This window comes from Mastacembelus armatus, chromosome 17 (assembly GCF_900324485.2).
Source record: "Mastacembelus armatus chromosome 17, fMasArm1.2, whole genome shotgun sequence".
Classification (NCBI taxonomy): Eukaryota; Metazoa; Chordata; class Actinopteri; order Synbranchiformes; family Mastacembelidae; genus Mastacembelus; species Mastacembelus armatus.
In genome coordinates this window covers 16931783-16948431 of record NC_046649.1, presented here as the reverse complement: position 1 = coordinate 16948431, position 16649 = coordinate 16931783, and the positions used below count along the sequence as shown (strand labels likewise).

At 37.6% G+C, this 16649-nt stretch overlaps 1 protein-coding gene across 1 annotated transcript in view; it reads right to left on the bottom strand.

Annotated features, from left to right (window-relative positions):
* The window catches only part of b4galt2 (UDP-Gal:betaGlcNAc beta 1,4- galactosyltransferase, polypeptide 2), a 109772-nt gene that overhangs the window by 58699 nt on the left and 34424 nt on the right, over positions 1–16649 (bottom strand). The window contains exons 2-3 of the mRNA XM_026313450.1: positions 6094–6212; positions 4802–4918 (exon numbers count right to left, since the gene is read on the bottom strand). Of these exons, the coding sequence (XP_026169235.1) occupies positions 4802–4918; positions 6094–6212 (236 nt within the window). The remainder of the gene's footprint in view (positions 1–4801; positions 4919–6093; positions 6213–16649) is intronic.

The window sequence follows — 16649 nt, the reverse complement described above, 5'->3', positions numbered from 1 at the left end:
GGAAATAATGAATGTTATAATTAAATAGACTTTGTTCTGTCTGTCACCTGAAAAAAAAAAAGCTAATACCAGCTTAAGATAAAGAGTGGCAGGGATGGAATATTCTATGTTGGTGCCTGAACTTTATCATTCTCTTTCTATATATATATATATATATATATATATATATATATATATATATATATACACACACACACACACACACACACACACACACACACATATATATATATATATATATATATATATATATATACATATATCTACAAACGCAGACACACAATGATTTCCTATAGCATCAGTAACAGTAGTGTGGTTTCCTTATGCTTTTTCAGTAAATCCAAATGTGTTTTCATTCTAGCTGGCGCATCTAAACAAATCTGGGAAAAGTGTGTTTCAGAATTTCACAATATTTCTGCAACTCTGATAGTTTAATGTCGACCTTCACAAGAACGATACTGTGTTAATTTTTCATTGCCACAGCACAGCATGCTACCTACTCCGTTAGGACACCACTGACTTCAACAGAGTGGACTTTTAATGTGAAATGAAAATCTTCACATGAAGAAGGAGGAATATGTGATTGTAGATGCATTACAGTAATTGCCAATGGACATTGTTTTTAGCATTTTTAGCATCTTGGATTTTTATGAAATGAGCACATCAGCAACGTATCAAGGACAGTAAAAAACAAAGTTCAACCAGTGTAGTGGAGAGGCAGAGGTAGCATTGACATTTCAAGAAGTGTTTTGACTCTCTCTCTCTCTCTCTCTCTCACACACACACACACACACACACACACACACACACACACACACACACAATGAACCAATGAACTGCTTGGTCCACCTTAAAGCCCAAACAAATACAGACAGAAACACACAGAGCTTAATCCCTCCTCATCCCTTGGTGTCCACTGATTGCCGGACACTGCTGGGCCTGAAGTGCAGGCATGAATAAGAAGAACAAACTGTGTGAAGGCTGACTGGATTCTCCTTCCTTTACAACACAAACTGAGAGTCTAGACAGATGCAGAGGAGTTACTGGAAAGCATGTGTGTGTGTGTGTATGAGGGATTGGATGGGTGACAGAAGGAGAAAGGGGGGTAGCGGGTCATATCTTGGTGGATTAGTGGAGCAAGGCGCCAGGCAGGAGCTTAGTATGGTGTTGTGTGTGTTAAAACCACATGTCAGCATGATGCATTTTATCCTGCTTTCTTTTTTGTCCTCTCGATTTTCTGCTGGTGCTGAAATGCCACAAAAATAGAGATTTACACTACTTTAGAATCAATGGCACCCCTGAATATTAGTGTTACAACATAAGCAGCATATTTTTCTTAGGGGAATATGTACATTTTGTTTAATGCTTCTGTACAGTACCTCATTAATGGTGAGTGGATTAATTGGTGTAGATACCTCTGGAAAGGATTAGACACAACGGATATCCAGTAGTGAAAAGTTTACGTACAATTAATCAATGGACTTAAGGTTTTTCATTAACATCGAACCATATTTTTTCAGTACATCATGGCCATTATCACACTTCTTTATTTTGAAGATCGTGGTCATGCCCATGCGGTGTGGTGTTGTACTTTAGCACCATCCATTACCCCAATATCTTCTTTATGTGCTATTTTCTAGTATTGATTTAACTGAGATTGATGTTGATGTATGGGGGATTAACTGTCAGCAGAATCCACATTGCTGGAGTCACTGAAAGATTCTTTTCTATTTACTGCAAAGAACAGTAAGAACATGATCTCTGACTGAGGTAAAATACTATTCCAATAATATTAAAATATACTAATAGCAGCCACATGGGAAATCCCACTGTGGTACTTCTAACCCTGCAAAATATTCCAGAGTAATGTTTGCCTGTGCGGCTGATCATTGATCGTCCACTTGATTAAGCAGGTGGCGTGCACCTCCTCACACTGCACATAATATGCAAAATGTTAGTATTTCAGTCTCAATCTAAAATTCAGAGTTAGCCAGGTAGCATTATTACTACATGCTGATAATACTTATGTACTTTAACTTAAGCAGGACGTTTCCTTGTAGTAGAGTAATATCTGTTTACTTCCACCACTGGAAATATTAGGGAAGAAACAAGAAAAGAGAATATTCTGTGACTTTGCCTTCCAGACTCCATCTATAGCTGCAGAGTATTGGATAGTATAAATCAATAATGATATCCAGCTTGGATCGACCTTAAGCTACCATAAAAATCATAAGAGCAGATGGTGCTTCTTTCCTCATCACTTCTGTCACTCATGTCCCTCCCTCCCCTCTCGCTCTTTCTCACCTGCGTTTCTTTTTGTTCTGTTCCTCTCTCACTGCCTGCATTTCTGGGCTTTTCTCCAGTTTACATGATGAGCCGATGGCCAACAAACAAACATTGGCCGCGGTTTTCGGCAGGCAGGGAAGACACAGAGCAGCAGGGCAGAACAGCAAGGTTGCTATATCACTTTCCGCATGATCCCTCTGCAACGCCTACTCACTGTACCTCACCAGCAGTAGCGCCACTTTTCAGAGCAAGATGATAGCTGATTAAAAACGTCCGGGTTGTGGCAAAACAAGGGCAGCAGGATGGTGCAGCATACAGAAAAACCACCCTTAGCCCTGAAGTTAATGTTCACATGAATTTAGTCAGTTTTTCCAGTAAATGACAGGCAGTTTCTGCTGTTTTATTAGTGAAAACTATGATGTGACCTCTGTGCCATCATTTATAAATAATTACTATCTCATGATTGTTTCTCAATAACATTAGGATGGTAGAGATAACAATCTTGGAAGATAAATCTTTGTAATGTGTTTTTATATTATTTTTCTTTGGTAGCAAAAAAAATCTAAACTTTTTCTGGTTAAAAAAACCAACAAAACCTAAAGAAAACATGTAACATACTGGATTTTTAATATTGATATTTGACAGTTTGAAAAATCAGATTACAAAAGATGATTTTTTTTTTATATCCTGTTTGTGGGAATATGTATGAACCACTAATATTAATTCATATATTTTTGTGTGAGGTTTCATGCATCTGTGTTTTTGTGTGCGTGTGCACATGCATGTGTGCTAAAGGGTACTCTGAGCATTTTTTTATCTCCAAGGGGCCTTTCTTTCCAGAAAATGCTGTTTTTGACTCTAAGGACATGGCAGCCATTATCTGTTAGCAAGAAAAAGACTAGAGGGGGAAAATTATCACCACTTGCCACCCTTACCTTGGTCCCCCTCCAGTGGATCTGTGTTAAAAGCTTCCAGATTTCCAGTCATTTAACACATGAGCAAGCATGATAGAAAAGTGCTCTCTACCGTCCTCTCTGAAAGTGCCACAGAGTGTAAAGGTTTAATCGCCCGTCATGTCAGATACATCAGGAGTTCTTGTCATCAAAATCTCACCTCTGTCACTTTGATTTCTCTCGATCACTCTGCCTGTCTTTATTTCCCTGCTTTGCTGTATCTATTTTGGGGACTTCCACTTGTCCTGACCTCTTTTAAGGACATCCAAGGAGGTCTGAGACTTTAAAACAAACAAATAATTTTTTGTTTGACTAACTTTTGTAAAAACTTGTACCACCACAAGATGCTCTTATCATTTATAGAATTTATCCAAAACCAAAAGTGTTTTGCTCTTTTCTTTTCTTTTTTTTTTTGAAGTGAAGTAGATGCCTCCAGCTGTGATTTAAAGCACTACATCTGCATAGCTGGTTGCACTAAAGTTATGTAGCTCATCAAGTCCCAAATATATTAAAAAACATGTGATCATTTTTGCTTAAATCAATGCCATCTCTGAGATTCAACAGGGTTGTGAGAGAGTAAGACACTGGGACATTGACCAGACCACTGCAGGACAGGTGGAACCAACGATCTGTTCCATGGGGAGATTGATTAAGGTGTTGCACAAGGTCCACAGAGGAGTGGAAGTGCAGAAACGAGAGCTCATTACCCAAAATGCAGAAAAAGAAACACTCTCACCCAGTGCAGCATGGAAGAAACCCTCTCACAACATCACTTAGAAAACTAAGCTGCTTGTGCTTCTGCTAAACTGAGTGCAGTCAAAGTAAGATTTATTCTGCAGATCGCACAGTCAATGATGACTAGCTAGGCACAAGAGTAATAATAGGGATAATAGTCTTTTTCATGAATTAAAATACATGATGATTGCTTCAGTTCAAATGATTCTTTCACACTTAAGAAAAGCTGAAGGATCTAGTATGTGTGAAACTCTTGCCATAATTTAAAGTTAGAAACATGTTACTTGGCCTGCCGTGCTGTTTTTCATGAAACAGGTGTTTGCAAGTAGCAGTTATCAAGTGTTACTGCATGTTCAACCATATTCCAGTTTGAGAAAGCAGAAATACTTTGTAATACTCTGTGTATATATATATATATATATATATATATATATATGATATATATCACCTCCATATTGACTGGACAGACTGCACTCATACACCTCAAAGGCAAATTAATTTCAAAACGGCAGCCACACTGGGCCTGTTGTCTTTGCTAAGCTACAGATGGACTTTGTGCCTGCATCTGTTTCCACATGTGTCCTCTCCTGGTAACTGTTGAGCTGAATACCACCAGATTTGTTTCCAAGCAAACCTCTTTTAGCCAGCCTTTCCATAAATATGCACCCAAACTTTATGCTGGAGTCAGTCATTTGCCTGCCATTTTCATAACAATTAACTGAAAAATAATCCTCAGATGAATCAGGACTGAAGGTAATCATTATTTCCAGGCCACATGTGGCTATTTCTTTACTGTATGTCAGCATTTAGTCTTGTAACAGACCTACCTGGTTGATGATGTAGATGCCGTAGTCAATCTTTTGCCGTCTGAGGATAGGGTGGAGGTAGTGCAGCCAGTACTTTAAGTGGTTTTCCCTGTGACGAAACGGGATGATGATGGCCACCTAAACACAATACATAGTTTTATTTAGAGAACTTTTAATATCAAACACAATTACTCTTTTCTATCAGTTACAGAACTAGAGTTGCATTAGTCGATTTATCATCAACTCTGGATAATTAATCATTTTTCCAACAACAATGTCAAACATTTTAAATTTCCAGATGACACAAGGAAGAATTAGCTTCCTTTGCTTCTCCCCAATTATAGTAATATGAAGTAATGGCTACTTGCAGCCCAAACCATTAATTTAAACAGTTTAATCTGTATTCCTGAAGCTGACAGGTAAGATGTTGTATCCAAAACTGTTGTGTTGACATGAACAACGGATGATGGAGTGCTTGTTTGGCTAATTATGCTTAAATGAGCTTGGTTTCATCCTATAGTGAACCGTTCTGCACCAGAAAATCATTTCCACAGAAAATCCCCCTGGTTAATGCCACTGTGCACATAAAGCCAGTACTCATTTATAATGAATGAAGCAGCTCCAGGTAGCAGCTCTTAATGGCATCAGAGATCTTGGACAGATTTGAGGTTGTTCTGCATCCCTGTGTTTTAAGTGAGTCAATCTCAGCTGTCCAAACAGTCCAAGGCTGAGCTGTAATTTTACTGTGTAAGTTCATGGTAATTTTACACTCAGGAGAAGAGTGACCTTGGTTTCTGTACAATTAAGCATTGCAATGGGCGAACCAATTTTTGTGTAATCTTGCTGATAGAAGCACCCTGAACCTCAGTAAAATGTCTTTGTAAAGGAGAAATTCTGAAATATGCTCATCTTTGTTTAAACAACCAAATAAAGTATAGGCTTTAGTGTGTGCAGTCTGCTAACCTGTAGAGACTATAGACTCCTGTTAGAGTTAATCTAATACTGAGACCCCTAGAAGTGCACTTCTACCAGAAAAAAAGTCAATGATGAGTTACGTGATAAAAGTAAAAATTAAACAAACTAATTGGTATCTGATCATTTTTGAATTACTAACTCACAAATTTGGCAGACAGTTACTTATCACATTATCAAGTTACTTACTATTTCATAAATTTAGTTTATTTATAGATAACATTCACAGTGTCATTTTCTTATGCTGAAAGAAATGGACTTTCACATTTAAACGTGTAGGTATGCAAAGTATGTTTTAATTGAAATATGTGAAATACACACTGTGTAACAAATCCACAGACCTTCCATCTAGGCCGACAGTCAGGAGGGCTGTAGCGGCCTCCCTCCGTCACATTGGGATTTTCCTTTTGCACTCGCTCCATCGTCATCTGGGAGCTGAACTCGATCAACAAACGCCCCACTGAGGACAGAAGGAGGAGGGAAGAGTTACTGAGATGAAGAAGATAACAGAGAAGGCAGGATAAAAAAAGAAGTTAAAAAAAAAAAACTGATAGGGAGTAAGGGATGTAGGGAGTGAGGGACGTAGAGAGCTCTTTTAGCTTCAAAGCAACACCATACATGCATTGTAGAAATGTTTTCAGAAATAATGGTTCCAAGGGATAGGCACTGCATAATGCAGCATTTATAAAGATGCACAGGCGGCTTTGGAAAACATATATTCCTAAAATATAAACAAAAACTTTGAAGTCAGTCAGTGACACCATATTCAATATCACTACAAATTGAGTGCTGACATATCAAATGCTATGCAAAAGTGTGGTCTCCAACAGAGATTTAAGTGGAGACATGACTGGAGCACATCAGTGAATTAGCAGCTTTTATTAGTGCAAACAAACCAAACTCACATTTCGACCCAACTGTCTTTCCAGTGCTATATACGTGTGTGCATGTGTTCACGAGATTGCAGGTTCCGAGTAATTTAAAAGAAGGGCGGGGTTTAAATCTCTGGCCTGGATGACAAATACAGCCTCGTTCTGAGAGCCATGATAATTAAACTATACGAACAAGCTTTGCTGCCTGGGCTCCAACCAAAGGCCTGCAACTATCGTCTGGTGATAACCTTCACTTTAACAAAGCAGCTTTGATTGTTCATACTGTAGATGCTAAATGTGATTCATTAATGCATGTTTTTCTAATATTTTTTTTAGTATTATGTATTACATTTTTTTGAGTCTAAAAGAAAGGAAAACATATTGCATGATGTATGTCAATTAAAACTTTAAACAGTATAAAGTGTGGAAATTTTATCATGGATGTATCCATGAAGACCTCTGCATAATTTTTACATGGACATGGCACAGTAGATATACTGCATTGTATTATCTTACTTATAAGCATATATTGTACAATGTATTTCTAAAGAATATGATTGGTGATATTCTATATATACTATTTATTCTACACACACACACACACACACATATATATATATATATATATATATACATATATATACATATATATATATATATACATATACACACATATATATATACATATATATACACACATATATATATACATATATATACACATATATATACATATACATACACATATATATACATATACATACACATATGTGTATATATATATATATATATACATATTAATACTATATATTCGATATATACTGTACATATATCTTCTGTTGCCCAGTATGTATAACAACAAGGTGTTTACTTTACTGCAGAGTACATCACAGGATGGGAGAGAGATGAGGCCCATACAGGTATATGAGCTAATAATCCACTTAGCATTGACGAATGAGCTTTGCGTTGAGAGGTCTCTTCCAATCATTGCCACGAAGGCAAGGACCCTCATCGATGCCAACAAGGTTACATGTTCATAACACACCTCTTTATCATACCACAAGAGCTAAATGCAAATAGTCTCAACAGCTCTTTCCCTGACTCTTATCCACACTCACGTTTCGCCTCCTTTTTTCCTCCTCATCTCATGCTAATGAGACGGTAAGTGGAAGATAATGTTTTCATTTTATTTAAGCGCTCAGACAGAAAAAATAAGACACAACAGAAAATGGAAGTACCAGAAAAAAATGTTTCTTTTTTTTTTTTTTTACTTATAAATTGTTTTCTGACACAGTTTTATGATTAATTAATGTGGTTACCTTTGAGTGCCAAGTACTATAAATGCTGCTATGACATCTTCTGTAGAGCCACACATTAATTATACATTTCTACTCACCATCTATTTTAAATTTAAACAAATAACCCACTTCAGGGACCTATATTATGCTTTATGTAGGGCAAGGCTTAAAATTCAATACATGGCAATGAGAGCATTGTGTGTTTTTAGAGCACTGTGTCTCTACAGCAGACAAGATCCCCAGATTATACTATAATATCACTGTGTTCTTTCTTAGTAGCAGAATATTGTACAATAGATTTTCTGGAATCACAAAGACCGGTATTCAGGTTATAATAGCTTCTCTTGAGGATTAACTGCTTGCAGAGAAACATCAATCCAAAAAAAATTATACAGAAAAATGACAGCACTAAAGTTTTATGTGCAGCTCAAGTATGAATCAAACTGATGATAAAGGTATTGTTAGTGCCACAAAATTTTAAAAGTAGCGTATTTTATTTGAAAGCTTATCTTTATCAGAGATAAAAAAATTTTTAAAAAACCCAGAAGGTTGTTTTACGGACCATACCGGTTTTTGCATTAGTTGGAGAATTTACATGCACTTTGTCCCTCCTGTGACTGCTATCAGCAGGTGCTACCACTGCTGATTGGGATCACCCCACAAAGCCTTGCCATTTTGGAGATGTGCTGATTCAGTTGTCTGGACAAAATAATTTGGCAAGGTCAGTCGTGTCTTTACACTTCCACATTTCTCTCTCATCCAACACGATGACTATGTGTACTTAGTGTCTAATATATCCCAGAACTTGACGTGATCTGACGATGATGAACATACTCATCTGATATTCATCTGAGTAAAATCATAATAAATAACACACTTATTTGCTGTGCTGCTGAGAAGTTCTTGAAATGATTGTTATCACTGTTATATCTGTGCAATAATTATGTAGCTGGAGTTAGAAACCATAAAGAAATAGCTCTGGTTCTGGTCAAAATTGAAATATCCATGTCCTTGCAACTCTAATGAACAAAAGTCTGATTTGTTCCATAAAAAATATATATAAAGATGTCAGTTTGGGGTGTTAGGGGTAGTCGTTGCCATTTCTTGGCAAACAACAACCGAGTGGAGTGTTGTCAACACAGTTAAACTGGGTGATGATGGATAAACTATTGTTTGCCAAGGAATCTAAAATGATGTCCATTTTTCTTAATGAGTCTTCTGCATTTGATTTTCCACAAACACGCCTCATCAGCTGCAAGGGAAGTGATGCACTTTCACTATCATTGCTTAATTGATGGAGCATGATACACACATGCTGTTGTTTTAGTCAGAAAAGATGGGAACAGGTAGAGATCAGTGCGCTTCCAAATAGTCCGGTGACGTCAGCAAAGTAACCTTTTAAAATAAACACTGCCATCATGCTTTTTGCTCTGGCACAGAAGACATGAATTATACAAAGTGCATGTGCATGAAAGAGAGATAGAGGAAATGTGTGTGTGTGTGTGTGTGTGTGTGTAGTATGAATGAGCTCATTTTTGTGGAGACAGAAATGACAAATGAGAGTTGTAATGTGTGGTCGATAGCTGTGCAATTATCACATGCACACGTACACACACATAATATCCTGCTTATCTATGTGGTGATATTACACTAATACATTATAATCACCCTACTTGATCACTCTATCTGGGACATCTGCTGCACTTTAGGGGATACATTGCTGCTTTGTCTGCAAATATACACTGTACACAGACACACACACACACACACACACACACACACACACACACACACACACACACTGTATACTCCCCTCCAACAATAATGAACTAAATCTCTGAACTATTTGGTTAGGAGCGCTTGTACTGACAGTACACTGAGAGCAGACCTAAGGGTGTAGGCAACTCCACACACAGACACACACACACACAACTAGTTAGTCTATTTAGGGCTGTGATTCAGCATTGGGTCAGACTTGATAACAAGGAAACAGAAATAGGATAAAAATGAGAGCACTCAAGTATCTTGCTGCTTCTGAGGACCTTTTATGACGTGGTATCTATTCACAGATTGTGGTTGCTCTTTACTTTTTCTGTCTTCCCATCTGACGCTGTATATTTGCTCTGCCCTGCTCACCACATATATCAAAACTGAAAGATCAACATCAACATTCACACCTTTTCCTCTCTCTGTTGATGCCACTGTCACTCTTTTTCCACAAAGCCAGTAGTTACGAACATGAATAGAAGTTTTCCTGTTTCCCGACTCCACCTGATAACCAGGACTTGACCCAAAGCACAAGTAGTTCAGCTCCAAATTATATTCAGTACAATCTAATCTGGGTAGGGCCCTATTCCACTGCTGCAGATATGGGGTGAGTGTGTCAATGTATCTGTCAGATCTGACAGAAGATGAAAAGTCTGCTGAAGTCTGTGTTCGGACTGGGTCAATAAAAATTATCATACCGGTGAATTACGTGTATAAATATTGTAAATTTAAAGAGGAACTATATGCATCAGATTCTAGTGAGGACTACTACATGTGCAAAAAAAAAAAAAAAGCTGTATGAAGCTTTTTTGTCTACATATAGTCTCATAAATGGCCTCAAGTACTTCAAATGTCACTGCTCATCTCTGCCTGAGGCTAGTGGCTCCAGGCTAAATTAGTCGTTACTAGATACACACCTGATTCTGTCAAGGAAGAGGTGGGAGAAAAAAAGACAGACTCTAATTTTGCTTCATTCATTTTGATCTACTTTTTGCCTGTCCAATGTGAGTCTGCCAATGTTACATCAGAGGAGTACTCTGTAAGAATAACTGAAATTTTGATTTGATTAGGTTGTTAAAACAAAACTGGCCTACACTTTGAGTTATTAAGTCTACAATCAGCCGGCATGAGGTTTAAATTTCTAGGCTTCTAGCGGGGATCCACATTATGGCATAATGTCCAGGGTATTGGAGGAAAAAATACATTAACTTGTTAAATAATACATTTACTGCTCTGTCTTTGCATAACTAAAAGAAAGACCTTTAAAATGTCTTTATTCTGTGATTGCAATCAAATCTTTCATTTCTCACCATTATTACATCTCTAAGCACAGTGTAAACAGCAACATGGAACTGAATACCAAATTAGCACCAGCAAAACATCTACTTGCAGAGGACATATGGACAAAATCTGAATATCAAGAAAAATGTGTTTTCTTAATTTTCTTGTTTTTTGGGAATCTATGACATAACACCATGAGTTGCTATGTCCTTACAGAGCCACTGGTTGGGCCATCTGACCACGCAAACTACACGACAGGCTGGTTGTTAATCAGCAGTCCTGTTCTGAGACTTTTTGTGCCTTCATGTTACTTAAGTGACAGCTGAAGCAGTGCCAGGGTCAGATTTCAGGGAGAAGTTCTGAGTTCATAATTGAGTTTGGTTCTTTGGCCTCAGGATCAGGGTAGAAATGAGTCAGAGGAAGGGAATAAATGAAAAGAGAAAGAAGTAGAGAAGGAAAGTTAAAGGAGAGGAAAAAATGGATGGAGAGATAGCCCCTTTCCTCCTGCTTCTCACCGACACGGACCCTGAGACAATAGAGACTTTCAGCTCTCTGAATCTTATTAGTCTGGCCACTCTGTCCTTCTCTTCTCTTTTTCTCACTTTCAATCATTTACAAGTGCCTCAACCAACCGTGGGCCGTAATTGCTATTCTTCCAGAGATGGGGCAAAAGTGAGAGATAGAAAAAGACAGGGAGAAGTGAGGAGAAAACAAGATCTGATGGAAAGAGGGAGTGTGGGGGAAATGAATATGAGAGAAAGTAAACATCAGAAGAAGCAATCCGCAAGTTAAGCAATTAGTTTACAATGCACCATATCTTTGATCTTCTCTTTTTGTCTCTTCTTGTCACAGTTTTTCAACAGTCCTCAGTATGAGTCTACCCACTGAAAATCATTAATAACAAAGACTGTGAAATCCTCTTTGTGTGCATGTTTCTGTATATAAGCACATGTGTTGTGTGCGTTTACCGGATCACTGGATAATTGGTATCTAAGAATCTCCCAGACACACAAAACCTCAAATTGTCTCTTTGTGCGGGTTTGTGTTCACCCAATTTATGTGTGTTTCAGAAAAAAAGAGATAAAGGGTTAACACTCGTGTATTTGCAGCTCAGATAAACAACAAATAGCAGGGACGGAAGGTTGCAGAGAAAGCTGGGACATCTACAATCTGATTGCTCTGTAGTCACACAAATGCAGGTGAAAAAAGGAAAATATAAATGTCAGGATAATGTAAAACTGGCTGTTCTTGGAATAAAATGGCTGGTGTTCTGTGGCAATCTTTCAAACAGCGTGTGCCTTGAGAGCACAACAGAGAGATTATTCAAAGACTTTTTTAGGTGTAATAACATAACCTTTAAAAAAGTGTGGTGAAATGGTCAGAAATCAAAGGTGGGCTCAAGCAGTGGTTATGAAGCGAAATACACACTATCTAAAGCTGAGATTTATCAGACGCTTGCATTTATTTTCTCTGCGGACGGCGTTTGGTGACTTGACGTTGGAGCAGCTGAATGGACAATCCACTCCCCCACTTAACTCATCAGGATAAAAGAATACTGACTAGGTTTGAAAATATCTGGCTCTGATAAAATGTCAAAGATACAAGCTCGTACATCTATAGACAGAAGGCGAGGAGGCTGATAAAAGTAATTGTAATGTGAAAAGCTTCAGATATTCTGGAAAAAAAAGTCTTTGATAGGGGTATTTCCTCCATCAAGCATCAGTACTTTTATCAGCACTTATTGAAGCACTGCTCAGTGCTCTATTCAATACCAGCGTTGCAGATCATTACCTAAACAAGCAAGGCAAGAAGCACTTAATGGCTCGAATCCATGTACACAGTATGGTCACTGATTTGTTTTTGTTCTGAGACGGAAGAGGTTGGAAGTAGGGGGCATGAAACAGATGGGTACTTCATGTAACACAACAGTGTATCCTGGCACAAGAAACAGGGTGTGTGGAAGTAAACAGATAGATGGACAAAGACAACATCACAAAGATAAAGGAAAAGACGAGCACAAAAGAAAAGCTCAAGATCAGGCATAAATGAAAGAGTGAACCAGCTGAAGAAACTGGAGGATAACTACAGAGTGATGGAGGCGACAGATCGTGTGAGGTTCAGAGGCAAATTCCATGGCAACACAAACACCGGCAAACTGAAGGTGTTGTTTATTCGTACTGCTATACTGTTACTGTAATTGTTAGCTTCCTGTGTTTGTGGTCATCTATGAAACTATTCAGAGGAATTTCCTGTGCATGTAGCACATAAACCCAGTGGTGTTTCTAGCCATTTCTTAACTGTTAGGCTTGGTCATGGTCTCAAGTGAAAATAAAGTGAATGTTTTCAGATTTTGGACTGATGGAAAGACTAAATAAGACATTAAAAGATGTCACCTTAGTCTGTGGGAAATACAACATTTTTTATTCCTTACTGGCATTTTATAGGGCAAACAAAAGTAGACAATTAATAATGAAACTAATCATTTATTTCAATCCTAACTGATCTCTCCCTTTAATGCAGAATGGTAAAGTGGTAAAATAGACTTATCAGAGAAAAACTCCTAGTAAACTAGTATATACTGTGCTACCCACACTATGCTATCTATTTTGGAGATTGAATTATGTGCAATCATATAAATAGAAATTGGTCATATAATAAAAATAATGGGGCTTAATTATCACAAACGATGCAGAAGGTTTCCTTAATCACAGACAACATTGAAGAGCAGAGTACAAACTTTTGTTCAGTGTCTTCTAAATAAACACACATATAATAAACATGTCTTCTTAATAAACACATGTAATCCTGGGTTGTCATCATCCTGTCAATAAGCAGGTAACCTATTGCAGTTAATTTGTGGAGAGCAGGAACAGTCAAACTGTGTTTTGGTGTTTTTACTGTACTGAACCAACCACACAAACTTCAAACTGTTATATATTTCCCTAGATACTATATTTGGCATGATTCACCCTGTTCTCCCCATTACATGATATCAAATCTGCATGACTGGCAGATGAAGCGACACTAGCATGCCAGCATGTGTCTGTGTGTGCATCTAAGTGTGTGTGTGTGGCAGTACAGCTACAGGTCTCACTGCCACTGTCCAGCTGGCACACTGATGTGGTAGCTGGCACACACACACACACACACACACGTACACACGTACACACGCACACACACAGACACACACAACAAACAATATTCTTGGAAGAATCAGTATCCTGAAACAGTCATAGCCAAATGTACAAAGACTGTCAGAGCACACCATGGCATGTTATGCTCAGACAAGAAATTCTGCGATAAGTTTCAAGCTGCCAGAGGATTACATTTTACATTCAGCTCTTTATGCTGCCAGAAATAACAGTGTAAAATACATTCGTTATTATTAAAAACCAAAAAAGCATTAGACAATTGTAAAATACGGTTTATCATCATGGATTTCAATTTAAACCAAAACCAAAAAATACAAATTTGTAAAGAAATATTGTCCAACATCAATTGCGTTATCTGTGTTGATCTGTGTGAAAGGCTAACACTAAGCTTAAATGAACATCAATAATGTTAACTGCTACCTGATATTGGCATTGATGCTAAGGTAAACAGTACAATGACTTTATGTCTTTATGTTAGCTGCTTTGTAGATCATAATGGCTGATATTAAGACATGGGTGGAGGTAAACAGGTCCCTATCTGCTCTAGGTTGAGGTGAAGACAGATGAAACACAATATACAATATAAAGTCACAGTAGCACAAGAGCTGTTTCCAGGCTAATTTGATGGGGTGCAAACTGTGACTTCATCTCATAAAATGTTTAAGATCAGATCGCAAAATCCAAACAACTTACAAGTGGCTTCTTGAATGTCAATCTGGACAGCTGGATGAACTGTCTATACTAAATCGTCTTTACCCACAAGCATTTCATTAAAGGTTCAAATGGAGAGGAAAAAGGTTGTTTCAGGGAACAGATGTGTGCACATTCCTTGCTGAGTTGAAGCTGACTTTTACATTTCTGAAGCCTGTACTTTGACATATCTTGGATCGGTGTATAAATTTCCATGTCTGCACACACACACACACACACACACATAAATCCATCTGAATATCAGTGACAGCATTATCAGCATCCTTCTGTTCAAATCTGTCTTGAGCTTTAATCCTTTTTCCTTCTCTGCTCTCTGGACCTTTTTTCTGTGCATCATCATTAAAGGCCATCCACACTGTACATCCACAACAGTCAGGGCAGGAGTTCAGAAATGTAATGACTGCAGTTAGTGATTTATAGCTAGAGTTAACATGATGCCAGTGTACGTGCTGTTTTATGTTTATCCTATTAAAAGTCTTGCAACAGCTTCATGAAGGAGCTGGAGATGGGGTAGAAAAGGATAAGTGACACTTAAACACAGGGAGTTACAAATATCAAGGAGGATAGATACAAAAGCGTGGATGGTTGTCTGAATATGGACACAGACAAAGTTGTACTGTACTGTAATGGCTTCCATTCCCCTGTGACCCTTTAAAGGATAAGTGGTAGAAATAATGAATGGAGGGATAAATTATGTGAAGACTTTACACATTTTATGTTTCAAGGACTGACTGGATGCTTCCTAAAAATGCAGCTAAATCCTTAAATTGAGTGTAATCCTCTGCTACATCATTGCTGTAAAAAAAAAAAAAAAAAAGCTTCCTTACTCTGTTTCACTACAACAAATAGCCTAATTCGACCTCTAAAAGTGCTTGTAGTGTGGTTCATTGTTTAATGATTTTGCACTCTATTGTAATTACACTGTGTGTAAAATGACTTAATGTCTGTAAGGGTATAGTGCCAGCTATATGTTTTAATTTGAACACTTTGCAGCTACAAGATATGAACAGAACAGCTACAGTGTTTTTCAAGTTGGCACCATACAGCTTCTTTTTTTTTGTAACTTAGCTCCATTAGGGAAACAAGCAAAGAAAATCTACAACTGAAAATCACCCATGCCCGTCTTCAAAATTGCAGCAGCTGTAGCAACAGCAACACAGTGAATCAAAAAGCAGTCTGATAAGTCAGAACCTCATTTAGTCCACACACTGCATCACCATAATTAGGAGCAACCCAGAGTCACAAATGAATCCTCACACAAAAAAAATAAAAAATAAAAGGGGGAAAACTGAAAAACAACATTTTTTAAATGCCCCATGTGTTTCTCAGATTTATTTTTAAGTTGTTATTATTATATTATTAGAAGTAGAGGCATTAAAGTAAAATTTGGTGTCTATCTACAAAACTTTTTGTCCACACTAAAGTTTTTCTGCACAAGAAACGTAACATACTTGTTTTGCAGAGTCTGTTTTTTGCATTGTTCATGTCGATATGTGCTTCTGAATGCCACCTATACCAGCAATGTATCCAACTAACTAATATTTGCCTACACAGAAATTTCCCCACATTGTGGTGATGGGACCCTTATGCCTTAACTTTGCAAAAATATGGGCAGCATGATATCAGCACAGTCACAGACCCAAAATGTAGGCTGTATTGCATAAACAACAGAGCCGTTCTTTTAATTTAATCGCATTGGGCAGGTGCTTTTGACAAAAGTAGCATACAAATGAGGAATAATCCAAGACACAGGAGATCAAATACAAAAGTACTTTCATGAAGTGTTTTTAATTTGCAAGACTTCAGCTGTCTAAAC